The sequence below is a fragment of the Mus caroli genome, unplaced genomic scaffold (assembly GCF_978045245.1).
Source record: "Mus caroli unplaced genomic scaffold, Mus_caroli_1 scaffold_12, whole genome shotgun sequence".
NCBI lineage: Eukaryota > Metazoa > Chordata > Mammalia > Rodentia > Muridae > Mus > Mus caroli.
Genome location: NW_028227267.1, coordinates 16,560,001 through 16,587,844, shown reverse-complemented (window position 1 = coordinate 16,587,844; position 27,844 = coordinate 16,560,001). Strand labels below are relative to the sequence as shown.

The following is a 27,844-nucleotide window of genomic DNA, read 5'->3' as shown; positions in this document are numbered from 1 at the left end:
CTTCCTCACAGCAGGTTTGCCTAGCAAAGGGATTTGCGGTTTAGCTTTAGGCTCTTGTCTTCAAGGCAAGCTTTCTGTGTTTCTGCTGTGGCAGGGCATTTAGTTCACTTCCTGAGATTAATTGATGGCAAGTGGCCTTCCTTGCTCTGCACACCCTCAAAACAAAGATCTTTTATTCTCCTCTTGAAGTCAGGCATGCTTAATTTTTAGCGGTGGACTTTGGAGGAGGTAGGAATTGAAAGGTGAGGAGCAAAGGGGGGGGGGGAATGCCTAGCTCACTGGGACTGCTGAGTTATAAGTAGTGGGCATTCCTAAACCAGCCTTCAGATCTTTGGCACATGACAAAGTCTCACACAAGCCTTAATTGATTTTTGAGCCACTCCTAAGCACATTGTCTTGACAAGGGGCTTGCCGGGGTAATTTTCTACCAAGTATTCATGCAAGCTGTGCACTTCATACATACCCTTGATGCTGTTTGCCTTCTCTTTACAGCTTAGGGCATTGTGACTTGGGCTGCAGGGGAGAGGTAACAAGACACAGCTGCCTCCTGCTGGAGAGGGGAGACTTAGGGGGAAGGGTGACTTAGGGGAGAGGGGACGAACAGGACCAGCTTCTGGTCAGTCAGTCTTTCAAAGGATAATCCTGCTGCACTACTGGAGCTATTCTACCAACCCCTCCTCTCACAAGCACACACTGTTTCCCATCCACACACATGGGCTATTAATAACCAAAAATGCCTATGAGTATTAGTATGATGGTCAAATGACAAACAGTTGGGGGACATTTTAACATGGTAACATTTATAAGATTTCAACTTACAGGAACTCTTTGTCATGGCAGTAGGAGAGCCAACAGAGTGTCCTGTGTCTTTCTGGCTGGCCTTCTCCACTTTGCCTTCTTCCTTTGACCATAATCAGAGCCACCAAAGCAGGACTGGATTCTAAGCCAGCCATAAAGAACAGTAGGGAAGGTAGCAGTAAACACTTGGTGAAGGCAGGTCTGCTGAGAGGTCCGGGCTGTATGCATGATGCGCCTTTCCTTGTATACTCCCTAAATTGATTCTATTTGATAATGATTGTACTTTACATTTCCAGTTTACAGATTGAGAAGCTGAGGCAGGGTACAGCTTGCCAAGTATGAGGCAAACCAAGATTTGAAGACAGATTTGCCTCTGGGGCTAGAGTCCCCAACCACCATGTGAATTGCTTTGGAAGAAATAGGTAGTTTCTTGCCTTCAATAGTATTGGGAAAGCAATACTCTCAGTTGATCAGACTGACTAGCTGGTGACTAGTTTCATCTTTTCTCTGGGTTAGGCTGTCAACTGTATTCAGTGCAGGTTAAAGTTCAGTAAACATACCACTCAAGAGAGCCCTATAATCGACAGTAGGAAATTCCTTTCCCTAAGTTCTGGAGGCTAAAAGTTCAAGGTGGAGACTTCAGCAGGACTGGTTATTTCTAAGGGAGAAGAACTGTTTTAGCGTCTCTTTTCAACCTGCGGATCCTTTTTTCCTCCCATGATGTTACTGTGAATCTTGTTCTATCAACTTCAGAGTCCAGATTTCCATCCTGTATATGGAAAGTCAAAATGGGACCCACCTCAGGGATCTTAATTTTATAAATAGCACAGCTCAAAATATGATTATATTCTGGGGTGGGAAGGGTGAAGATCTCAGCATGCAGATTGCACATCTGGGCCCCCAACAGCGAAGCAACAGCTATAGCTGTCGCCCAGCACATATCCTTTCTGTCTCTTTAAAATACAACAAGAACCCTGGCAAGTCATAAGTGGCACGTGGGCATTGAATTACTTAGGGAACATCTTAGGAAAGTTATGGAATGACATGTGAGTAGAAGAAATAACCAGTCACTACATGAAAGGGACTAGTATTTAGTGATGCTCATCAGCTCCACTAGGTCTTAAAGAGCTCACTGGAGGCCTTTGCAAGCTGGAGATATCGGAATGCCCTGCACAGAGGCTTCCCATGATCCTCTTTCTCATGCATAGCAACCTGCCTGCTTCCTCCTGATTCCCTTGGACCACACTAGTGTTGAGCGGTATGCTCGATGACAAACACATGGAGCTTTTTCTAGAAGGACAACTTGGAAAATTCTTGATTTAAGAGGTGGATATCCCTGGAGACACCCACTCCTTCTCTTCCCACCCGTGCCAGGGGTCTCATGGCAGGCATACACCAGTGAAAGACACTCGAAATTGCTACAGGAACTGACATGGTAAAGAAATTCATCATGGCTGGCCCAAAGTAATCACGTAGTCTGATGTCTCTGGGAAAAGTCACACTCTGAGCACACCAGCCCCTCACAGCAGAATCTGGTGAACATGACCTTTAATGGGCCTGTAAGTCTGTCAGTCTTCAATGTTCTTCACCCCACCCCGCCCTCCAACAACTGTTCCTTACCTAGCCACTACCTTCTAGCCTTTCACAGCCTGGCACTGAGCCAATCCTTTCCAGATCCGTCTAGCTACTTCTCTTCCCAAGGAGGACCCGCTGCTTCAAACCTGAAGGTCCTCTAGGCCCACCAGCATTTGCAGTTAAATTACCACTAATAGTGCTATCTCTTGTACCTTATTCAAAAAAAAAAACCCAAACCCCATTTTCTATTTTATATGACATTTTTTCATTTCGGGAAGCATAGTGGATTCTAACAGCTGTTGGTAGAACAACACAGAAATGCTTATCTTTCACAGCTTGCCAGTTATTCCCATGGCCCTCCTCTCAACAGGCCAACTGTTGCTGGCTTTCCCATCAACCCTTCCCAGACCCCACGCCAATGGGGAATAAGCATGTTTTTTTCTGGAAGCCTTCACATTGTCCTGCACACGATAGGTATCTGTTAGAGCATGCACATGCTAGTGTTCCATGACCTTTGAGCTGTATTTTCTTTTTTCTGCTACATGTGAATCTCTATTTGACATTACTACACCTTCCTTTCCTGGCTAAGAACAGAGTTTGTTGATAACTCATGTTTATTGATTACTGATTAAAGAAACCAAAGTTGGAGATTCAGGTGCCACATCTGGTCTGTAAAGTAAATATCTGCGTTCAGGGAAATTTTCTATGTTTCTCAGGTCAGACCCTTCTGGGGAAATCCTATTTGAAGTATATTTAAATCATCTAGGCCGGACTCAGTGACCTATGTGGAGGGCAGAATATCTGTGGAACTCCTCTGAGATTGGCTGCATGACTTGACATGTTAGAGCACAAACCATGTCTCCAGTCCCTAGAGTTATATATAGCCGCTCTCCCTGAACTCCAATCTTAGTTAGTTTATAATTAACACTCACTGCCACTTTTTCCCTTCATAATGATGGGCAGTTGACCATCTATCTCTCTTTTAGGCCACTCTTACTACATCTTTCTGACCAAAGAACAAAGGCAAGAGAATTTGAACTTGACTCTGTCTTCAGGGCAGGTCTAAGATTCTCTTGTATCCCAAAACATGTTCTTCAAGGTTTGAAAGAGACTCTCCAGCTCCTTCTCTAGAGTAGCTTTGTCCACCTACCTATGACGGATGTTGAATAGAGAACTGTTAAAGATTTCTCAAAGTTGAATAAGAAAAGCTCTCGTTTACTAAAGTGTGTGTGTGTGTGTGTGTGTGTGTGTGTGTGTGTGTGTGTGTGTGAAGGCAACCACAGAGGGTCAGTTCTCTTTATACACCTTACTTGGCTTCTAGGGATCACACTCAAATGTCAAATGCTTGCACAGGAAGCACCTTTGCCCATGGATCCATCTCAGTGACCTTGATTTTGGCACATTTGGACTCGGCTTTATATGTGAGAGGTGTCCTGGTAGTTTACAGCCCCTTAAGACCTGTCAACAACCGGGCTACTGAGATGCTACTCTGAATTGGGTTGTCCTGACTCTTTAAAGATCAGCTGTGACAGTTGCTGCAGTAATCTAGCACGCTCCTTGAAGATGACACCACAGGATCACATCACATGGTATTCATCATTTGCTGTGGCCTCAAAGCAAATTGCCGAGAATAAAAACATGCAGTGAGTTTGCTGTCTTCTCCATGTGTGGAAGGCATAATAGACAGGTCATGCTAGATGTCCAAAAGCTTAGTACTTTAAAAAGATTGCTGCCTTACTCTCTATAGTCAGAACAAAAAAAATGAGAAATATTAGGTATTTCTCAGGGAAAAACATTAGTACATAAATAAAGATTATCCTTTAAATATCTGGAATAGATCATTTTAAAGGTAACATCACTTCACTATACAATATTGAAATTTAAATCTATTTCTATTTTCTGTCTTTGGTCGACAGTTTGCTTAAGAAAATTAATTTTGCTACAAGATAGGTCTGCCTAGGATATCTTAATTGTACATGGTTCATGTTGTAGATGCCAATGAGGGCTTCCAACATACTCATATGCTGACCATTACAGATATAGAGCCTCAGACAATGAGTATAAGTTGGTCTGTAAGGCTTGTTTCTTATACCATGGGCATGGTATAGTTGCCTGATTTTATTATGATTCCTCGGGTTGTCAGTTAGACCCCGACATCCCACTGAAGGGAAGACTTCTATGTAGCCATACTTCCAGTGGGTGTAGCCTTGAGAATTTCAAACGAGTTTATTAAGATGCATATGAGCTGGAGGCTCTCATCCAGGGAATACCATGTTGGGAAATGAAGGTGGGGATGAGGGGCCTGTCAATGGACTGTTAAGCACAAATACAGTTGTCAAGGCAAGGAGAGAGGGTGTTGTTTAATATTGAAATCATGTATTCCAGATGTGGACATTTGGTAGTCAATCTGCTCTGAAGTGACACGCTGCTGAATCTTTAAAGGGCTTCATCCAGGGAGAGCAAAATCTGATTGGGCAAATTGCTAAAATATTTAAAGTGCAGCCTGTTAAAGCTTTTACTGCGAAGAGCATCGCGTCAGAAGTTGTAGTCAGAAAGAGCGAGTAATTGGCTTTCCATCCTGATGCCAGTCAGCCAGCATGAGGCTCTATTCCTATTCCTTCCTCTTCATTGCCAATGCTAATAGCAATCCTTTGGGTTACGTGTGTGTGTGTGTGTGTGTGTGTGTGTGTGTGTGTGTTTGTGTGTATGCTGGGGAAACTGGATAGCTGGTAAAATGAGACAACAATGAATGAGATAGTCATAAAAAAGGAAGCTGAAATGTATTTATGTATACAAAATGGCATGAAGCCCATTTGCAAAATGGGCAGGGAAAAGGGCAGAATTACTACCTGACAAACTCAAGTGCCCTTCCAGAGGGATCCATGGACAGCTGCCTTCCAAGGGATGTTCTCTGCAGGAGAGAAGATGGCCATTGGTGACATCCACTTTCTCAGCGTCTGTCATCTCTTCTGAGATGTGACTCTGGGGGACCCTTTGCATTTATAATTTATCACATTTTCCACTTAGGTTTTCCTGCCTTTTCTCCCCAGGCATGACCCCTTGTTAATTCCTGGCAATGATCAGATTGACAACATGGACTCCAATGTGAAAAAGTACGACTCCACTGGAATGTTTCACTGGTGTGCACCCAAGGAGATTGAGAAAGTCATCTTGGTGAGTGAGGAACCATGACGTCGACGTCCATCTCCTCTGCCTGGCATGAGGACTTTGCTCAGAGTGCAGATTTCCTTAACTGAATAGTAGAGGACACTGTCACTTGCACTAGCTATTTTTGAAGTCTGAAATTCTGACCAGAGGCTGAAGCGGAGAGATCTCTGATCAGAACATGAATTTAGGGCAAACTTGTTTTCTTTTTCCTCCCAAGAGCAGAACTTCCAATCTCTGCATTGTTATCAGAACAATAGTGGTGATTATGTGTGTGACAAGTTATCATGGGAGATAGAATACACATCTTCCTGATCCTCATATGGCTCTGGGACCAGAGCCTGGTCCTGCCATCTGGTAGTTGCATGGCCTTAGGCCGGTTCTTGAACTCTGCATTTTAATGATCTCATCTGTAAGAAGATAGGATGAGAATGACCCCAGCTTATATAAGATTGTGGTGCAAATCTAATCTCTCTGTCCTCAGAGGCACCTTTTTCTTACCTGCTGTTATTATCATGATTATTTGTAAATACCATGAAGAAATAGGGGTTATTACTGGAATTGTTATCTGTTGTAATTTTGTTTCATTTTGTTTTGTAACATGTTTGTATTCATTGGCTTGTAGTACCGCATCCAGCCTTTTCTTTTGAACAGGGGTAACAGGAATCAAACTCAGGTCTTCATGCTTATATGGCAAGCACTTTATCAACTAAATCATCTCTCCAGACCTCCAGTAGTGTTTCCTCCCCTGACTAACATGTTTTTGGTCCTTCTTAACACATCATGCAGACAGGCAAGTGCATTTGCCGAGCGTGACATTGCAAGATTGTGGTCCGTTGTCATGGTGCAGCTCAGATGGTTGCTTCAGGGAAGGCTTTAGTGATGCCTTTAGAAATAGCAGGCTTCTCTGCTCTGGCACAGGAAAGCTAGCCCAGACAACAATCCATTCCACTGTCTGCCTTTGTCCTGTTAACAGCTTTAGGGTTTATGCCTACACTGGCATCCCTAGAATTTATTGTCTTGCTAATCCCTGAAATGTGGGTTAATAGTCAGGAAGGCTGGCCAGACTGGGTTCTTCTCCCTTGTGCCTCTAATCCCCAGATGGCTGTGGGCCTTCTCCATTTTCAGGTAGGGAAATTCTATCATTTTCTATTTCAGGGCCACCTTTCCTTTAACAAGGACTTTTCCAGATCCTCAGAGTGGTTCTATATGTTAATCCACTAGATTTCTCCACTCCACTATGCTTTAAATAGTGTGTGTATGTGTGTGATTTCAAATTAATTATAAATTAGCATTATGAGCCAATAGAGGATTGTGCTGGAAGCTATCTCAGTTTGCAAAAACTGCAGACATAAAGTTAAAATGCTCAGCCAACAGTCTTTATGTGATTTGACAGGAGGTGAGATGGTTCTAACCACTTACACACTCTGTGATTGGTTACCAGTGGCTTGCTCACATCTGAATGTTCTACATAGAGTGTAGTGTGATATGTGATCATTATCCCTTTTTTTAGAAGAAAGGAATTTAGGAATATGAGTTCATCTGTACAAACAGCATCAGTTAAGGAAACATTTATAGTAAACACACTATGGGTTAGGTACTGTTCTTGTTCTGAAACATGACACACAGGGCTGTATTCTAGTAGGGCAAAGGGAAGACCAGTGGGGTGGTGAATGAGTCTGTGAGAACAATTTAGATAAGAATGAAGGGCATGATCCTGGGAAGGACAGAGTCTGGAGGTACTACTGAGCCAATAGGATCGCAGGAGACCTCTCTGCAGTAATGAATAGATGGAATTTTTATTCAATGCATAGAGGAGAAAAATGGAGGGGTGGAGAGCAGAGATGTGGAAGCACCTGTGAAAGATGCTTATGGAATTGATTTACTCACTGAGGGCTTTGGATGATTTGGAAATGGAAGAGACAGTGCTCTAATTGGAAAGGAGATAAAAAAAGTGAACCATGAAATAATCTTTTTGATGCTAAGTGGTATGGGATACAAAGTCTTCTTCCGATCCATGGAATAAGCACCAGTCTAGTTTAAAATAGCCAGGGAGTCCCATCAAGTACAAATAGGTTCTGATTAGGAGGGCCTGAAGGGTGTATGGAGAAACTCTTGAAGGGATTTTCTCTTGGGTCTTAATCATAGGCAAGTCAGGCTCTCCAGGTTTGAGGTACAGGACTGGGACTTTACACACTTCTCTAGGGGATGTAGCTGTGGCATCTTTGAGAACTGGTATTTGCTCCAGGTCTAAGCTCCCGAGGTTAGCTTCTGGGCCTGAACCATTCTGCCAACTGGTATCTAGTTAATTTTTGGATCCTTTGATTTCAAGCTTCCATCCTCCACCCCTTTTGTACTTCTCTGTTGAAGGGGACTAGATTCTTAGGTGACCAGGCCAACTGAAAATATTAAGGAGCCCCAGTCATAACACCTCTCTGCTTCTGGCTCCACCCACTAGTACTTCTGTGCTGCCCGAAGAACTAACTTCAGGTCTTCCCCACAAAGTGGCAAGAAGTGATGGGAGCTCTTGGGGAGCCTCTTGGGTCACCTTTTGTGACACGTTTCTTCCAGCTTGTGTCTCAGGCTTCCTTAGGCTCTAGGAAATCAGAAATGATGATAAGTTCTTCTTTATTCAAGAAATGAAAGCTAGCTTCCTCCTCTCCTGTTTTTTTTTTTTTTAATAGCCCTGACAATATTGTGAATATTGGCATTTAAGCAATCAATACACTGGTCAGTGCTAAGGATTAACTCAAGCAGAAGCTGGTATGTTCAGTGGTCATTAATATGCCTCCGCCAAAGCATTGTAAGCCCCTTGGGACCTTAGGAACATGTGCTAAGGAACAGGAAAGATGGCAGGCAGGGTGAAGGTGTTAACATAGGAGAAACAAAGAATGAGCCCCACCCTGACCTCACCCTGTTGTCCTTTTCATTTGTATAATGAGCAAAAGGTCAGTGATGGGCAGATAGCCATTTGCATTCTGGGTAACTGGGGTCTTCCCCTACATAGGAGTATTCCTTCCTTTGTCATCTTCATGGATACAGGTCTGGGGCTGGGAAAAGACATTAGCCTGTGTCTTTATTGATTGGCTGCTAGACCCTTGTCATGACTATTTGTGGGTTTTTATATGAGGTAAGCCCTTCCAAAAATAATCCAGGAAACCCTAAAGTCTGAACATGGGGTCAGCATGCTTTTTTTGTAGAAGGAAATATTCAGTGATTTAAGTCTCACAAGCCATATGATCTCTGTCTCAACTGACAATTCTTGTTTTCCATTAAAGCAACCATGGAAAATACCTAAATATTATGAGTTGGCTGTGTCTAAATAAAACTTTATTGGAATGTGAATTTTATATGATCATCATTCATAGTGACATTTCTAATGTTGATTTGCTTTTTAGCCATTGTAAATTTTAAGAACCAGTTTTAACTCAGTGGACATATAGAAGTTTGTAGGCTTGTATCATCAGATTGAGGCTACAGACCACAGCAGCCAGCATATGGTTTCAGATATCACATTCGATCTACTGAGACAGTGAGGGGTATGCCACCTTACTGAAACATCTAAAAAGAGCACCTTAAATTTCAGCTGAGACCAACTAATAATCATCTTAGCAAAAGGGCCTAAAGGGATCTCATTTTATCATTCATTTCTCTCTCTCTTTCTCTCCGTTCCTTCCTCCCTCCCTCCCTCTCTCTCTTCCTTCCTTCCTTCCTTCCTTCCTTCCTTCCTTCCTTCCTTCCTTCCTTCCTTCCTTCCTTCCTTCCTTCCTTCCTTCTCTCTCTCTCTCTCTCTCTCTCTCTCTCTCTCTCTCTCTCTCCCCCTTTCTTTCTGTTTTTGTTATTTTGTTTTGTTTTGTTTTGTACACAGGGTTTCTCTGTGTAGTCCTGACTGTCCTGGAACTCATTCTCTAGACCAGGCTGTCCCCAACTCAGAGATCCACCTGCTTCTGCCTCCAAGTGCTGAGATTAAATGATTTATCACCCATTTTATTTATTTATTTGTTTGTTTGTTTGTTTGTTTGTTTGTTTATGTTTTTCAATACAGGGTTTCTCTGTACAGCCCTGGCTGTCCTGGAACTTACTTTGTAGACCAGGCTGGCCTCGAACTCAGAAATCTGCCTGCCTTTGCCTCCTGAGTGCTGGGATTAAAGGCGTGCACCACCACGCCCGGCCTTATCACCAATTTTTATGGCAGCTAAGACTTTCTTTTTTTCCCACATACCTAAATATCCCCCCTTTTTGTCTTTGTTCTCCTAAAGATTCCTACCTCCTGTCTCCTGCTCACAGGTCTACATGGTATATCCTTCTTAAACCTATTGTTCTAGAAGGTAGTACTGTGTGAATATATGCTTATAGGAATTTATGATATAAATAGAATATATGCCCCTGTACATATTATAGACATTAGAGAGTATATAACATGTATATAATGGCATAGTAAAACCAATAGCTGTCCTGTAAACCTTACTGGTATTTTACTTTGATGGTTAATAGAATCAAGAAAGAAAAAAACATAGTGCTTTCTCTACATATATGCTTGCTGTATGTACTAAATTTATTAGAAAGATTTATTTGTTCTCTAACATGCTGGACATGGAGTTTTCAATCAGCTTTCAACTTCCTAAAAAAAAAAAAAAAAAAAAAAAAAAAAAGCCTGGTGTTTACAGCAGCCCACATGGTGACCTGAGTTTTACCTTTTTTTCCAGCTTCCCACTTTCCTGAGTAGTCTATCCATTAGAATGGGTGCCTTATGCAATTTCATATATGACACTGAAGAATCACTTCTTTTCTATTATTCTGAACTAAATTAAACATTTTGTTTTACTACAGTACAAATAATAGCTGTATTGGGTACCTTTGTGGTATTATAATAAAAATGTCTGACATAGCTAACTCACAAAGAGAAAAGGTAGCTCACAGTTTAAGAAGTTCAAAGTCTAATGCTGGGCTGCCCCAATTGCCTGTTCTCTGATAGGGTGGTGGATGATCATAGAGTGTAGAAGTAAACATGAGCAGAGAGAAAGGAGGTGTGTCCATGTTTGTTCTTCTCATACTGATTTTCTTTGGAGAAGACATGGATCAAGGAGTCACATGTAAACTCCTAGGCAGTTGTACATAAACTGCTCCACACTTTCAATAATCTAAGGACCTCAACAAGGCTTAACTCAACAAAGCTCCACCATAAAATAATGCTACCCTAAAGACAACGACTTTAACAACAAAGGGCTCTTGGGGGACACTCTTTAGACATCACCTAAACCACAGCAGTGGTCCACAGTAGGTGGCCAATTAGTGTTAGCTTTCTTCTCTGCATAAGTGATGCTTTCTCCCCTTATACCAGTGTTGTGAGCACTTCTTTCTGAAACTCTTGCACCCCTCTCTGTTACAGACTCGAAGTGAAGCTGCCATGACTGTCCTGAGTGGCCATGTCGTAGTCTGCATCTTTGGGGATGTCAGCTCAGCCCTGATTGGCCTCCGGAACCTGGTGATGCCACTTCGTGCTAGCAACTTTCACTATCATGAGCTCAAACACATTGTGTTTGTGGGCTCCATTGAGTACCTCAAGAGGGAGTGGGAAACACTGCACAACTTCCCGAAAGTGTCCATATTGCCTGTAAGTCAAGTCACACTATTTAATGTCCAGTTCTTCATCTTTACATTCAAAAGAAGAAGTCCCAGGTGGCTGTAATTGTTGAGGCTTTGATCATGTCTCTGCTCCTTTTTGTTACTACAGGCCTGAGGACAAAGCTGTCCTTCCCCTGTGCTCTGCTAAGAAAGTAAAACCCTGGGAGGCCTTATTAAAAGAATTTGCAGCCAAGTGCAGCCTCTTGTCGGGTGAAGTTGAGCTACCTTCACATGCATTAGCTACCATTGTCTAAACTCTCTTTCCTGGGCAAAATTTAGAATGTTGCCCGATTTTGATATATGCACCAAGAATTCACTCATAAAATTATTGTTGGCATTTTAATTTGACATGGCTAATGCTTAGAGAAACACAGATCTGTCCCATCTTTCATCTGATATTGACCAAATCAATAAAGAGCAGATTTATCTCTACTGTCTGGAATTCCATACCTCTGCTCTGACCAGCCTCTAGTCACGCTTTGTCTAAAAACCCAGAATGTTTTCCATGGCTTTCTGTGTTTGTATATACATGTAAAAGCATGTATCCATAGGTGCTTATTGATTACAAAGATCACTAGGACACCAATCTATAAAAGACAATTTGGGACTCCAGAATTTAGTGTGAAAATAAGGGATGAGTGATTTAAAAGTCAAATGGATAGCAACTTTCTAATTATAATACATTCTCCAAAAATTTTTAGACTTAAAGAATATTAATTCTTTTCAAAGTTTTATGTGGTTGCCTAGGTCAGAAATCCAGAAAAACATTATCTATCCTTCAACTATTTTTATTATCAAGTCATACCTAAAATCAAGAGACATTTAGCCCCTTAGCTGTCAAGAAGTTTGTTTTCTGCAACTTTTTAGCAGCTTGCAGAACAGCAGAAATGCAGCCACAAGAGCCAAGGAATATAATGTGTTAAAGGGTATAAGGGGCTACCCACAGTCACCACCCTTATGTGCAATATGTGTCTCCCATAGTGCCTCATCTAACAAGTCTCTTCATTTCCAAAATGTGTTAGACAGCCCAAACTCTGACTGCTTTAATGTATACCTGTAGTTAAAGGTGGTCACCTGTTATAGTTCACCCATTAAAGAATCATATCTGCATACTGTGTATCCATCACTAAATTCAGAAACATGACCAATTGATTTGATTATACCTTTCTGTGGTTATCACTATCTTATATGTCCTATTCCACATGACCCTTTACCTCTGAAGGTATCTCTGCAAAACTAATTTGCTAGGTGCACAGGTACATGTTTATGTAGGAAGGGCTTGTGCGTATTTGTGGTATTTGTGCGTGTACACGCGAGTGTGTGTGTGTCTGTGTGTGTGCATGTGTGTGTATGTTTCCTTCTGTTTCCTTCTGTATGACCCCATTCACATTTCCTCACCTGCCTCTGCAAGTCAGGTTGAGTCTTATATTTGTAGAGCCTTTATAAATTCCCCCACATTTAGCATACTTAAGCACAGTGGGTTTGTACATTATAAGCCTTAACCCCTGTCTTCATTGTTTAAACTGTGTCATTCCTATAAGGGTATCCGAGAGAAACAAAAGCTATATATATATATATATATATATATATATATGACTTTGGTATTTCTTGTGCCTTGAAATCATATGCTTACAACTGGATGTGAGCTCCTTCAGATCACAATTACTGCTGACTTTCCTACAAGGTGAAAATTAAAAGAACGTGGACATCGACAGCTGATGTTTATACGCTGGCAATGTGATACAAAGAGTTGGTCACACTTAATTTTGTACCAAGCTAACATAGAAGACTGTGTTTTTTTCCTTCTCCCAGGATACCACTCCAGTGCCTGGATCAGTCTATGGCCCCAAATGCCCTTTCTCTATGGCTCAAATTTACAGCAATATTTAGGAGCACTAGAATAGGATCATGATTTCTACTGCGTCATAAAGAGGAGCTAAAGGGCTCCATAGTTATCCAGATCCTAATTTTCCAAACCCCATCTAGTGATGGGGACAAGGGGAGATGTATACAGCAGCTTGCAAACACTTAGCCACTATAGGCTAAGGCTGAAGGTAACTTGTGTATCCATATACACAAGGGGAAACTTAAATCCATCTAGAGGATCAGGGTTGCTTTTAGCTGCATGAGTCCCCCAAAATAGTGCTGTGCAGCTGCTGGGGGGCTCTGACATGGCATGGCCCTGTGTGCAAGGGTGTTCATCCAGTCTATCAAATCTACCTTACACCCCATCATAAACCTTGCATCGACAGAGGTTTTTCTACTGTCTCACATTGTTATAGGATTTTTAAAAACTCTGTTTACTGGCTTATTTATTTTTAATTGCACCGGTAATATACAAATCTGTTCTTGTTATAAAATATTCAAACAATATCAGAGTATATAAAGTCAAAAGCAAACTTTCCACTCCATTCTTTCCTCTCCCAGAGGTAATTACTGTTATTAGTTTAGTGTATAGTTTTTCCTGAGTTTTCTTTTTGAATTTACATATATTTATAAATATATAATTTTTACTTCAAGTAGCTTCATTTATTCCAAATAAATGGAGTTATACTTTTTAAATGGTTCAAGACACTCACATTCCCACCACCTACTAATCCCTTTATCTTGGAGTTTATTCCAACTCAGTGAGTTTATGGAGGACTCGGGCTGTGCCTATAGTATACTTCCCATATTGTGTACGTGTCCCAAAATAAATTTAACTACTCTCATGTTGTTAGATCATTGTGTCCTTTCCTTGGCATTTTTTTCTTACTAAACATTATGCAATAAAATTTTATGGCCCGAAGCTTGCCCCTTTGCCTTGCCCTTGTACAAAATGCACACTAACTCCACTGGCTCCCTCAGCCTCCTGATTGAGCAGAGCCATGAGCTCCCACCTCCTCACACCCTGCTTTGTAGATTTCCCCATGGCTGCTTTGAAAATTCTAGTTGGATACACTGTCTGTTGCCAGAGACAGAAATGACCTGCTATTAAATAAACAGGCATTTGAAACCCACCTCCTCGTTATGTTCTGAAAGGCAGAGGTTGCCACAGGACAGTTACTTAAATCAAGACAATTTCCAGGCAGGAGGAAGATGTAGACCCTGGCATTATTCGTCTCGGGTTTGTTAGTAATAGCTTGATTGAGTATTGAGAACTGGCCTGAAATGCTGCCATCAGCACCAACTACCCTTTAGATTAGCGTGCAGCCCTTATTCCCTGAAATGTAGTTAGGCCAGCTTAATGTCAAGACATAAAAAAGATACTTGTTAAATAATGTCCCAAAGCTCCTGCTCAATCTTTAATTTGTTTTTATTTTTTCTCTTTCCCTCTTCTCTCTCTCTCTCTCTCTCTCTCTCTCTCTCTCTGTGTATTTTCATATTCTCTCTCTCTCCCTCTCCCTCTCTTTCCCCCTACCACCCCCATGCCAAAGGGTACGCCATTAAGTCGGGCTGATTTAAGGGCTGTCAACATCAACCTCTGTGACATGTGCGTTATCCTGTCAGCCAATCAGAATAATATTGATGATACTTCGCTTCAGGACAAGGAATGCATCTTGGCGTCACTCAACATCAAATCTATGCAGTTTGATGACAGCATCGGGGTCTTGCAGGCTAATTCCCAAGGTAAGGATAGCCTATAATATTTCTCTGCTGTGCCTATGGGGGACAGGGGCTGGCAAGAGGGATATCCTTCACTCAGTAATTCAAAGAGGCTCACATCAGCCTGTCTGGCAATGAAACCTGTGGTTGCCACGATGGCTTACAGAGGAGCATCTGTTCTTCCTGCCATCTGGAGATACGGACCTGAAACCTGATGTATGTCTCCCTCCCCCAGTTTGTTGCCTTTTGAGGCAATAGAAGTGTCTTTAAATGCCTACCCTCTCTGCCTTTTCAAACAATGGGCTTTATGACCAGGGTCACTGTCTAAGAGCCAGAGTAATGTACAAATGCCAGCTGTACAATTTCCTTCTCTTTCACTATGAGTATTTTTCTATGGAGCTAAAAAGGGAATGTTAAGCTTTGCTATGGCTAGTGTCACATGCAAGACTCTACTCGCCTAAGGACGGAGATCTCTAATGGTACAGGCACTTGAAGCTGTATAGCAAGGAATGATGCTTGCTGGACTGTACATTTTCCTATAGAAGGCACAGGGGCCTGAAATGGCACATAGCTGCCTTCTCTCTTGGCCTCAATCTTCCCTGTCATTTGCTCGGAGATCCTGGACAGGTAGTTATAAGTGACGATGTCATCCTGTAGTCTCAGGGAAGCGGCACAGCAAGTAACCCCATAATGAATGACCTTGGAAATCAGGAGAGAGAAGGATAGGAGAAGAAATATTTTCTTCTGAGTGACAGCTCTATATGGGTCATGCAAGGCTTACTGAATGGGAGTGATTGACTATTGAATTGGGGGCCTCACTCCCATCATTCCAAGGAGCAAAGGCCACGAGGCCTGTAGGAGGCAGGAAGCTCCTCACTGGTAGCTCGGCATCAGGAGCTTCTGGGAGCTTGACTAGATCTTGGGGCTAAGACCTTGACGCTCTGCTGTCTCTGAACAACCTAGCATTACCACCCATGCCTCAATTCTGCTCAGCATTGCCAGAAAACCAAAAGACCATAGTACCTGAAAACCCTTCCATTGCAGGTTCTCTTCCTTGCACTGGCCCTGGTAGAGAGCTAGCAGGGAGTAGGGGGTGTGGGACTGGGTGGGGAGGGGACAGGTACCCTGTGGTAGGATTGGGGTAGGTAGTGAAAGAAAAGGAGAGGCCTAAATGCTTCCCAGTAGATCCAGGAGCCACTGTGCAGTTCAAAGCCACTCTCAGGGGGAGTGTCAGCCTTGCTGCTGTGGACCAGAAGCCATTCTGGCAGAGACATTCTTGGGGTTCCTAGCAGCTTTAGGCTTTTGCTGACTTGTGCTTCTCCAACCTTTCTGAGAGTTGCATCAATCTGTAGTACTTACCGAGTCATGCCCAGCTTCCATTTTTCTGACATAACCCTGCCTCAGGCCTAACTTTGGCCTCTCCATCCCATCATCCTGCCTGATGGTCCAAAATATAAAGATTGGTGCAGCTACAGAAGAAGAGAACAATGTACCAAAACCCAAAGAGACATCCTGAGTTCTGCCAGGCTGTATGCATAGGAAACAGAACTTGCCTCCTGCCCAGCTTGCCCAGAGAGCACGGGAGAAAGAATGTGGAAAGACAGTGAGCTGACCTTCCAGGGGTTGGATGCAGCTAGCTGGTATGTGTTATCTTCCTCTAAGTCCCTGATCTTTAATTTGTCTTCCCCACTCTTACCCTGATGTGAGCATCACCTGGGGCAGCTTGTTGGAAATACATCTTGCCATGGCCTACCTTATACTACCTGTCAGATGTGCATTCTAATGAGATCCCTGGGTGACTAGTACAGGCTGTTCTAAAGCAGGGCATTGAACATGCTGATCAACTCTTTCAGACATGCCTCCTGTCCTGGAGAGGGAAGAGCAAAAGGATGGGAAAGATTTGGAAGGAGCGGTTCTCCCCTGGGTTAGAGACACAGAGAACAGGAGAGGGCAGGGAGTGCTCCCTTTCTCTGGCCGATCTGTATCCTCCCAATATAATCAGGACTTCATGGTCTGCAGACATGTAATAATACGCCACCATGTACACATGTATACTTGAAATAGGCATGTGTCATTTTCTTTCTCACCCTATCTTCTCCTATCCTGTCATTGGCCTGCATATCATCCTCTGGTCCCACTCTGGTATTCCAATGACAATGGTCCAGTGGTGGTTCACAGCACCAAGAACTGGCTCATCACCACCACTCACCTCTAGAGCCCATGCAGTGTGGACTTCTTTGAGTTCTAGCCACTGGATAGAGAGGGGAGTTGAAGGTCTCTGCTGTTTCCTACCTCTAAGACCTCTTTGACTAGCTGGTATGCCCAGTGGCCTCAGATCCTTGCTTTTCCATACAGGTATTTGGAAGGTCCATTCTCCAAGGGAGAGGTTGGAGTCACAGGCAATAGAGGCACCGCATTGTTCTTTGCATTTTGGACAACATATCATATGTGTCCTAAATGTAAACTGTAGAGATTCCTCACACCTACCCACCAGTTTCATCTTGACGAACCACATGGTCCTTGACAAAAACCTCACAAACACCTTTACCTATGCACAAGCCACATTTTGATTCTTCCAGAACCCAGCTGGCTCCAGAAATGTGGACTGAGGACAGCTGGTCTGCTCAATGGTGGAGTGCTCATGTGACCATATGGGAAGCTGTTTTAACATGCTACAGTTGTCCAGGATAAGGGCCTGTTAGCACTGAGAAGTCCAGCCACCATGGGAAGGATTTGTGTCTATGTCTATGCCCTTGCCAGGGCATGTTACTGGGACTCCTCTCTTTTTCCTTTTGCTTCTCTTCTTTAGTGTCACTTTTCTAGCCCACACGGTGTCAGAACTGACCCAGCCTAGGGATTCTGGACCAGAGACTTTCTGAAAGGAAAGGAGATGTCATGGCTGCTTGTCAAAAACAATTACAGCAGAAGGTGGCATGTTCCATGTGGGCCGGTATATCCGATGTGACATTTGGGTCTATGAGATGCAGTTTTAATATACAGCAGGCAAAACCGCACTGACAGTCACATAAAGCAGGTGAAGCTGCTTCTTGCTGGTCAGCAAACATCAGCTCTGAGCCACTTTACAGCTCTTTACCAGCGACTAAGTGCCTTTATTTGCAGAGTGCCTGTCATTTCCCTTTGGCTGGAGAGCTGGTGTATTATTTAGCACGCATTTATCTAGGGAAAACACTTCCATTTAAATCAGCTGGTACAATAGTGCCTCTTTGCCAGCCCATTTCCCTGTGGTGCTAAAAGATGAGAAGGAAGTCTGATCTTGGGAAGAGTCAGGGTTCATTCCCAGAGAGCCTCTGGGATCAGCACCTAAAATGAGAGATGTGGTGGAGTCGCTCTCTTTTTGTTGTTTTGTTATTTTAAATATAAAAAGGTGAAATGAGCATCTTGCACCTTATTTTCTCTTCCAGTCAAGGCTTCTCTTAGGGAAAAGAAAGGAAGACAGGAGAGTCCCCCATGCTCCAGCCACTCTAAAGGACAGCAGTGACTTGGATTCAACCTCTCCCTAGCAGCAAGGAACTCAGGGAGTGGAGGATAATGACAATACAGAGAAAAGAGGGCTGGGTTAGCAGAAGAGGGACCCAGAGAGGGGCCTTATTTCATCTATTCACACATCTTTGTAAGTCCTCCTAATAGAGGCGACAGCTGGGCATGCATTGAATGCAAGTGGCTATTGAGCCCTTGAGATAGGCCCGGTGTCAATGCAATGGATGAACTGAATTTTCCCTTTTCTTAACTTTTGATAAAGTTACACTTCACTAGCATCAGCTGCTCTTTCATTGCTAGGACAAGGTATCTGACAGGAAGCAAGTGAAAGAAAAAAGAACGGATGGTTCCGGCTCACAGTTCACAGGGAGATATACCATTGTGGTCCGGAAGGCATGGCGGCAGGAATAGGAGACCAGTTGGTCACATAGCACCTGCAGTTCAGATGCAGAGTGAACAGGAAGTGGGATCAAGGGGCTCCAGCTATAAAACGTCAAGGTCTGCCCCCAGTGATCTCTCCCCAGCAAGGTTCCACAGCCTTCTCAAGAACTGTCACCATCAGGGACAAGTTAGTATACATGTGAGCCTGAGAGGGGTAGGGCATTTCACTCCCGAATCATGAGAAACAGTTCTCCGCAGCTAGCGGCTATATATCTTACTGTGGGGAGATAACTTTTTTGACTCCTAAGAGTTTTGATTTGGGGATATCATCCAAGATTTGTCAGACCAGGGCAAGTATAAATCTGTCTTTGAAAAGTACAGCTTGACCCTAGCTAAAGGTGAGAGGTGATGCAGGCATGAGTGGTGGGAAAGTGTTCTGGGGAAATGGGTTGCTGCTCCCTGCACAGCGTTTTTTGTTTTGTTTTTGTTTTTGTTTTTGTTTTTTTTGTTTGTTTTTTGGTTTTTTGTTTTGGTTTGTTTTAGTTTGGTTTTGGTTTTTTGAGACAGGGTTTCTCTGTATAGTCCTGGCTGTCCTGGAATTCACTTTGTAGACCAGGCTGGCCTTGAACTAAGAAATCCGCCTGCCTCTGCCTCCCGAGTGCTGGGATTAAAGGCATGTGCCACCACACTCGACTCCTACACTTTGTCGTGTCAGAGTGAAGCAAGGCAGACATGGAGGTGGGTTTGAAGTATAGGCGAGATGGTTGCTGAAGACAGTGGATAAAAACAGAAAATGGATCAGGAGCTGGGTTTTGAGATTGGCTACTAGATGATGACGTTACAACTAAGGAAGAAGACAGGACCAAGGAGGAGATGTGAACTGGGGACGAAGGCAAAGAATTTAGTCCTGATCACTTTGCACCCTTGAGGACCACAAGGAACCATGAAGATGGCCTGCACAGCCTGCAGTTAGTTCATTAGTGCTGCTGTGCAGAGCAGAAGGTGCTTCAGCTTTGGATGGAGGCTGATATGAAGCGAAGGACTCCATTCTCTGAAAGGATGCAGATGCTCTTTCACTTGTCCTGGGGTCATATCCCAGTCGACTGATCAGAGTTGAAATAGCATGCCACAGGCCGTGGAGATGGCTCCACTAGTAAGAGAAACAGTCGCAGCAGAAACCTGATGACCTGAGTTTGATCCAGGACCTACTTAAAAAGCTGGGTGCAGTGGTGCATGCCCATGATCCCAGCACTCCTATGGCAATGCAAGAGGCAGAGATGGGAGAAGCAGCTAGAAGTTCATGGGCCAGCTAGCCTGAACTATACTCCTGCCATAGATTGATGATCCCTCTTTTCTTTGCATATTTTTGTATCATACTAGCTTTCTCTGGACTTGAAAAAACTCAAGAGGAGGAAAAAGTGGCAGGGGGTGGTGTGGGAATCTTTTGCCCAAAGGTTTCACTTGCCAACCTAGCTTCTGTCACCATCTCAAAGTAATAAGTACAGGTGTCAGTTACCCAGCACATAGCTTTGGAGGTAACACAGCTAAGATCCAACATTTCCTTGATGTATGTCCCAAAACTAGCAGGATCTTGTCCTTGAGGCAAGTTGAAGTGGGAGAAAGGGACAAACAATGGAATTGTGGGAAAAGGACAGCCAGAATGAGGAATGCCTGAATGAGCCATTTACCAGTGGTTAAGATGAGCTGATTAAAAGGCCTGTTGCATCTTGTGTTTCTTTGCACAAAGACCGGGACCAACAGTTAATAATAAAAAGACTAGGTTTTCCCTTTAACATAAGGAAGTCATTCCCAGGAAACAGATCAGGCTCTGCAGAGATTGGGAGCCTTCTACCATTGTGTCCTAAAGGAACATTACTGGCCACCATGATCTCTGTGATGAGAGGCAGATCGAATGGGATGGGCCCAGTGGTCCTTTTTTAACTGAGCGTCTCTGGAATTTTCTTGGTTTTTATTACACAGAGTTCTGCATTTTATAGGTTCTGTAGCCTTGCTCCAGAGGGAGAGCTGTGGTGTTTGGCAGAACTGGGGTCATGGGTCTCCTAGTGGAAGTGTTCGCATCCTTCCTGAACGGTGATGGCAGTGTGGCCAGTGCCGGGTGAGCACCTACACATCTGGGGTTTCCATTAGAGTGACAGACCACCCCATTCCCAACTCCCATGTCACTCTTCAACATCTGCCCTTCCCACTTTGTGCTCTCCTCCTCCTCTGAGCCTGGCTTCTTGTACATGCAAAACTACGGACACACCTATGCACGTTTCTTCCCACCCAGCTTCACTCCCTGAAATCAGAGAAGCATTTTTTCAGCTGCTCCTGTATAGCATTTCATTACCTCAATATTCTCTCTCAATTCTAAAATGGCAGTGGGGGAGCGCCATTTCTCTTTATGCCTACTGAACGAAGAAAGCTCAGCACTAAAATATTTTCCTTCCGTTGTAACTGAAATGGCTGTTGGCTTCCATCCCAAAAACCAGAAAGACAATTCTACTTAACTGTTTAGAGATTTATACATACCACACTGGAGTAGCCTCTAGGTAGTAACTTTAGATACCCAGCCCAATAATTTTCTTTTATTGGCTTGTGATTTAGATCCTATTTGGAATCCTCCATAATAAGAGTAGTACATTTCATTAAAAAAGCTTACTAAACAATAAAAGAAAGTCTGGCTTAGGGCTCTGAGAGGGTCTCAAGTACAGAGAGGGGCCTGCGCTGTTACATTTCTTCTGCAGACTTCACAAGATGAATCTCAGCCCACTAGTGCCGATGTGTTTGGTGAAGCAGCAGTTGCAGCTATTCTGTAAATGCCTTTGAGTGAAGAGAGCTTTTCCTACACACCATATTTTGTCACATGAAAGAACCTCTTAGGACCACCATTTGCTGTCCTGGTGACACATTCCTAATTCAATAAACAAGGATTGACAAGAGCCATTGCAACATGAGATTGAGGAGGTCAGACTAATTTCTGACCCATACTGAGTGCCTTCCAAACAGACAGAGAGAGAGAGAGAGAGAGAGAGAGAGAGAGAGAGAGAGAGAGAGAGAGGTGTGCGCATGCAGGTATGCATAGGAGCATGTGTGTGGAGATCAGAGATGGACATCAATTATCTTCCTTTATCTTCCTGAATTTTTCTTCCTCTCTGATTTTGAACCATGGTCTCTCATTGAACCCACAGCTCACTCCTGGGATTGTTTGTTTGTTGTTTCTTTGCTTGTCTGTTTTTAACCTGGGTGCCTTGCATCTGAATTCGGATCTTCATGCTTGTGCTTTAAGTATGTTACCCATGGAACCTTCTCTCCCACTCCAATGTTTTTTTTCTTTGGGAGGTGAAAATGGTGAAAATGAAGTAAAAAAAAAAATACAGGCAGAATCATCCTTTCCTTCCATCTGTATACAGAGCAGTTGACATCCCCATGCAGACTCTAACCAGCCTGGGGCAAGACAGAGAAGGGAATCTTAGTTTGGGAGGCAGAAAGCAGATATGGCGTAGTGTCCGGAATGGACTCAACTCATCACATAAAAACCAGACTGTCACCTGTTAGGTGACTCCTCCAAATGTGTGTGCCTCAGTCATGTCTCTTTTAAAAATTGTAATGTCTTTCTAGCTTACCCAGGTAAGCCATGACCCCTACTTTCACATACAGTGTTATATAATCTCCCTGGAAACCTGCTGAGGCAGAGATTGCACTCTTCATTTTAAGGAGGAGAAAATGAGGCTCAGAAAATTAAGCATCTATTCCAACATCTGAGTTAGTCAAGAACACATGGAGCTGGTCCCCAGGCAGTCTGATTGTAAAGAAGGTATTTTTTCCAACCACACCAATCTGCTCCAACTAAGACAAATGTTAACTGTGCTCTGATGAGAAAGTGTCTTGACTCTGTGTATCTACTTTTAGGGGTTATCTTGGATAAACATTCCAGGGAAGAAAGTACCCCAAAAAGCCTGCCTTGCCCCTAAATTACCTTTGTGCCCAAAGGGCTGAAGTTTGTCTTGAAGTGTCTTTTGTCTCAATGAGTCTTTTGTGGGGTAGGGGTCCCTGGCTCTTCCTACTGCAGTGAGAATCACTGGGAATTCTTAAGATTGAGTCTTTTGCTCCAACCAACAACTATGCAGAGAATAGAGTGGGAGGAAACGTATAACATTATGCTAAGTCTTTCTTCATGAACAATAGATTTGTCTGAGCTGTTTTTCCCCTATTAACATAGATCGGATGAGCTGTGAAGTTGACTTAATGAAGTGATTGCCATTGAAACATGAAGGCCTGAGTCTGATTTTCAACCTATGTGAAATAGATAGACATGGTGGAATGCATCTATACTTCCAGTGCTAGGAGGCAGAGAAAAGTGGATCCCTGAGGTTCACTGGCAGGCTAGCCAACCCACCCTAGTCCGTAAGCCTAAAGTCAACTAATAGACCCTGCTCAATAAACAAGGTAGATGACACTTGAAGAACGACACCAAAGATTGATCTCTGACCTCCTTATACATGTCCATACACATCTGCACACATCCATGCCCACTTCACCAACCATGAACATATGCATGAGTGCGCATATACACTCAGTGTGGATTGACTACTGAAATGTCAGAAAAAGTGTGGAACATTTCAGGCTTGATTTTTGCTTTCTTCTGTAGAGAAATGTTCAAAACTATCTGTTTCCCAAAAGAGAAGGTTCAGTAGGAAGCATCAGGTTAAAATGAACACAAGCTTCTATTCCCCAAAGCCCCCATGAATGGTCCAGATAAATGGTCAGATAAATGGTTGTATGGAATCCATGCAAATTTTTTTTAGTCAAAGAAGACAGTGGAAGCCTATTATCCTATAGATTCTGTCTCTGTTCTGCCCCCTTATGTGTTATGTCCCCCATGTGTTTCTCTCTCTCTTCCTCCTCTCTCTTTGTCCCTCCTTCCTCTTGCCAATGCTTCCCCTTTCTCTCCCTCCCTCTCTTTTCCCTGTCAATGAAGTTCTGGGTAAGGGAGGACTGTGGCTCAGCCAACAGTTCCTCTTCTGAGCATCAGTTTCCCTTACATTTGATGTTTTCCCTTACACTTGAGATTAACTGTTCCTGTCATCAGGAATCTAATGGGATCTCTACAGACAGAAGTGACAGAGACATGCACAATAAGCTGTGTGTCATCATGTGGATGTGCATAGTTAATGATATAGGGTTTGGGACATTCCAGAGCACCCTGTAAAGTTCCTAATGTGAGCCATTTGTAACTTCCTGAGACCTGATTTAATCCACATGCTGTAAATAACATGTGTGCCTCAAGCTAGCAAGAAAGCCTTGCCAACCATCCAAAGCATTTTTGCCTCTACCTATCTTTTTTTTTTCAGCTGAAACTCACGTGAAGTCTCAAACCATCATTTCTTCTTTCCTATGTGACCCTGCAAAGAAGGCATCTAATTTACAAATGGCTTAAGTTTGGAGATTTTTAAAGCTCTTAAAGGTATCCGTGAGCCTAAATGCTTCAATAGTATTTTATGGAATGCTCTAGAGGCTCCCCCTCCATTTGTAGAGCAGTGTATTTATCCCTGGCCATCTTGTTACAGGTATCTTGTCAAGATGTTCTATGAGGTATTTTAAGGCCATGCAGATGTGTGGTGATATATCACAAGATTGCTTTGTGTTGCAATCAGTTTTCATCATGGCATGTATTAACTATTTTTGGACGAATAACTTGGGTTCAAATCTATCTCTGCCACTGATGAGGCCCAGACAGCCACTTCAGTATCTCCGTGTCTCATTTTTCTCATTCTCGCTGCCTTTGGATCAAGTTGCTCTCAGAATGCAACCTTTAAGTAAATCAGAAAAGACTTTCTCTTTTGTCCAGCTCCCTCATTTCTATCTGTTGGATCGACTCAGGTCAGGTTTTCATTTTTGAATTGTCCGTGCTTCTTATTTATTTGGGCTATTGACTGCTGGCCAGATATCTGGTTATTAAGTCATTTTTCTCACTTTGTGCAGCACCTTTTCTTTTGTTTGATGGTTTCCCTTGCTAAATGGACACTCTTTACTTTAAAAATAATTCCACTTACTTATTCTTGCTTTTGTTACTGGGGATTTGGTGTTTTATTTAAAACCAACAAAGTGCCAAACTCTACCTGGAAGAGGTGTCTCCCTATCTTTTCTTCTAGGAGTTCCTGCTAGAGGTCCCATATCCAAGTCTTTAAACAGCTCCAGGTCCATTTTTGTATGGAGTATAGGGAAATGGTCCAATTTCATTCTTTGACATTTGGGGATTCAGTTTTCATCATGTGTTTATTGAAGAGACTGTCTTGTTCCCATGAGGTGTTCTTGGTGCCTTGTTTATAGATTAGTCAATCATGAATAGGTAGATTTTGTTTCTGATTGAGCTATTGGTATTCAACCTTAGTTGCACAATGCGGTCACCTCAAGGATTTGTAAGAAATCTTGAGATGCCCCGGCTGCATCCCAGGACAAGTTAATCTGTCATCAGAGGTGCTATACATCCTACAATGACCCCAATGCACAGCCAGATTGAGAGGCATTAGTTTCTTCCCTTCCCTCCCCTCCCCCACTGCCCTCCCCTCCACTTCCCTTCCCTTCCCTTCCCTCCCCTCCACCTTCCTTCCCTTCCCTTCCCTTCCCTTCCCTTCCCTTCCCTTCCCTTCCCTTCCCTTCCCTTCCCTTCCCTTCCCTTCCCTTCCCTTCCCTTCCCTTCCCTTCCCTTCCCTTCTTCCCTCCCCTCCCCTTCCCACGGTCACTGTTTTCAACCCTCCTATCAGAATTGATGAGCCATGGAAGCTTCATCTCATAGATCTGGCAGCCTTGTGAGTATGATGGCTGGGAAGTTTGGATGGCATGTAACAGAACTCATTAAAATGCAGGTATAATGAGATCTAAACTTTGATTCACAAACTTCTGCATGGTTCCCGGTCCACCCTACACATCCTGATCAAAGAGAGCAAAAGAAAGCAACCAGGGGAATTGCCACTTGGGAGACCCACACAGATGGGCACGAGCAGTTCCTCGCATACCTGATGGGCATAGGAATGGGAAGAATTCTAAAAATTAGTCAGAGTGCATGACTGAAAGCAAGCAAGAAGGGTAAACGATGAGAGCTTCATGGCTGAGGTCTCACGCTTAAACCTACTTTTTAAATAGGTCTCTGGGTGGTTCTAAATTCATGGTGACTTTCTTTTTATTGTGATTATGGGAGGGCTATTCTACACTGCGGAAGGAAGACATTACTATCACCAGAGTGTTTCTCATCTATTTATTTGCATTTAGGATATTGAGGAATTAAAGGGGGAAAACAACTCTTTGCAAGGAGCATTAATTATATGCCATGCAAGGAAGCAATTGTGTCTATGTTATGAAATATTAAATCAAAATGCCTCCCATTCTCACATGTCCCAGAGATAAATACAGCAGTATTTTGAGGCCCCTCTCGGAGCTGTTTTGCCTGCAAATTTATTGTTTTGTCTCTATTTTCAGAAAGCCCTGTTTTCTGTGAAGTATAGCACTCTAGGTAGTTTTTAAGGCACAAACTCCTCTAGAGTCGTCTACACTGGTAACAACTCTTATGTAGATGGTACACAAGGGATGGGGTTGATCGTCTCCTTTAAGATGACAAATGGGCAGAGAGGGTTATTGTCTTTGATTGCAAGCCTTACATCATCTGTATGTAGGAATAAGAGGGCCATACTTTATCTTTAGCCATTTTATAAATATTTAAGTCTTTATAGTTGCCTAAAGATATTAAAGCATATTTTACAGTAGTCGGAGTATAAATATTATATATAGCACAAGATACCAAAGTCGTTTAATGAATTCATAATTTTCAGTTCACATTTATTGGAATGTGTTTTATGGTCCAAAAAAAAAATCCCATTTAAAAAATAAAATCTCATTCTGCTCCCTGACAACATACCCAGCATTGGCCAGCATTTGGGGTGGGGCATCAGCCACACCATGCGGAGGCTTCCCCTTAGGAAGCTGGAAGGCAGGAAGGCAGGCCCAAGGAAATATTTCCTCAATCGCTAAGCTTAAAAAATATTCATCCAATATTCTTTGAGCAAACACCTTTGGCTTATATAGCATCTCAGCAAGCAAAAGGAGGAAAAATACTTTTTTTAAAAGAAAGTATTCTGATGTAGCCCAGGCTGACTTTAAACTATCTTGAACCTCCTGCCTCTTACCACCTAAGCACTGAGAGTTACAGCATGGACTACCACAGTTGGCTGAAAGAGAAAACTTTTCCATAAACATTCTCTGGTTTTGATGGATTCCTTTGGAAGACCTGAGGAGGGAAGAGTGAAGATGAAGTCTGAAATTATTCTATCCTCCCCTCCCCCAACTCCCTTTGTAAACCAGAAGGAGAAGGCTTCAGGGCACAGTGGTGAGTCTAGCTTTGGACAATGGCTTCCCAATGCATTCTGAATAATCCTCTCTAATTTAGAGAGTTCCTGGTGGGTTGTGTTTCCTTTGGTTTGGGGGTTTCTGTTTGTTTGTGAGTTGTTTGTCTTCTACCCTTTTCCTTCGTGCAAGGGAGTGGCATACAGTGTATGGCTACATCTCTTTTCAATTTTCCAGCGAAATATAAAGACTTTCCTCTTTAATATTTTACAAAGTTTCTCCAGCTCCCAGCGGGAGTCCATGCTGGGTAATGTTTGCTAATTACCAACAACAAAACTAGACATACAAGGCTGGTAAATTACCTGACCCTTTCCATTTTAATGAGACAACAAGGATTTCACCAAGTGATGTTGTTTCGCTGGTTAATGGTGTCAGCAATGTTGTAATTGTGGGTTGAGACACATTAGCTGAACAGGCACATGTAGAAAGGGTTTTCTCTCAACAAGCCCTTTGGAGACTAGCGCCATATTATCATTAAGCCTTTGTCGTTTGCATGCTGCTAATCACTTACTTTATTTTCCCTCGTATCCATTGTCTTTCTTTAATTGCTCCTTAAATTAAAATTAAAAATAGTTTGAAAGCCCTCAATGGCTAGAATAGCATCTTGATTATGAAGATAACTTCAGGAGCTTCAGGGGCTGGTGATGTATAACCAGGATTAGGAGAGTCCTACAGCCTATGTGCTGCTGTGCTTGAAGGCCTCAGGGGCCTGATTGTGGCAGTTTCTCTTTCTTTAGCCTGTACTGTTTGTTTAATAAATGGTTATTTATGGCCCTTTTGGCCATTAGAGAAACTTCTAAAAAGAAGTACACTCTTT

General features: G+C 42.9%; 1 protein-coding gene across 17 annotated transcripts in view; it reads left to right on the top strand.

Moving 5' to 3' along the window:
• Kcnma1 (potassium calcium-activated channel subfamily M alpha 1) overlaps positions 1–27,844 on the top strand; it is a 700,771-nt gene that overhangs the window by 613,893 nt on the left and 59,034 nt on the right. For all 17 annotated transcript variants that reach the window (XM_021182666.3, XM_021182664.3, XM_021182654.3 and 14 more), the window contains 3 exons: positions 5,424–5,547; positions 10,928–11,152; positions 14,580–14,772. In XM_021182666.3, the coding sequence (XP_021038325.1) occupies positions 5,424–5,547; positions 10,928–11,152; positions 14,580–14,772 (542 nt within the window). The remainder of the gene's footprint in view (positions 1–5,423; positions 5,548–10,927; positions 11,153–14,579; positions 14,773–27,844) is intronic.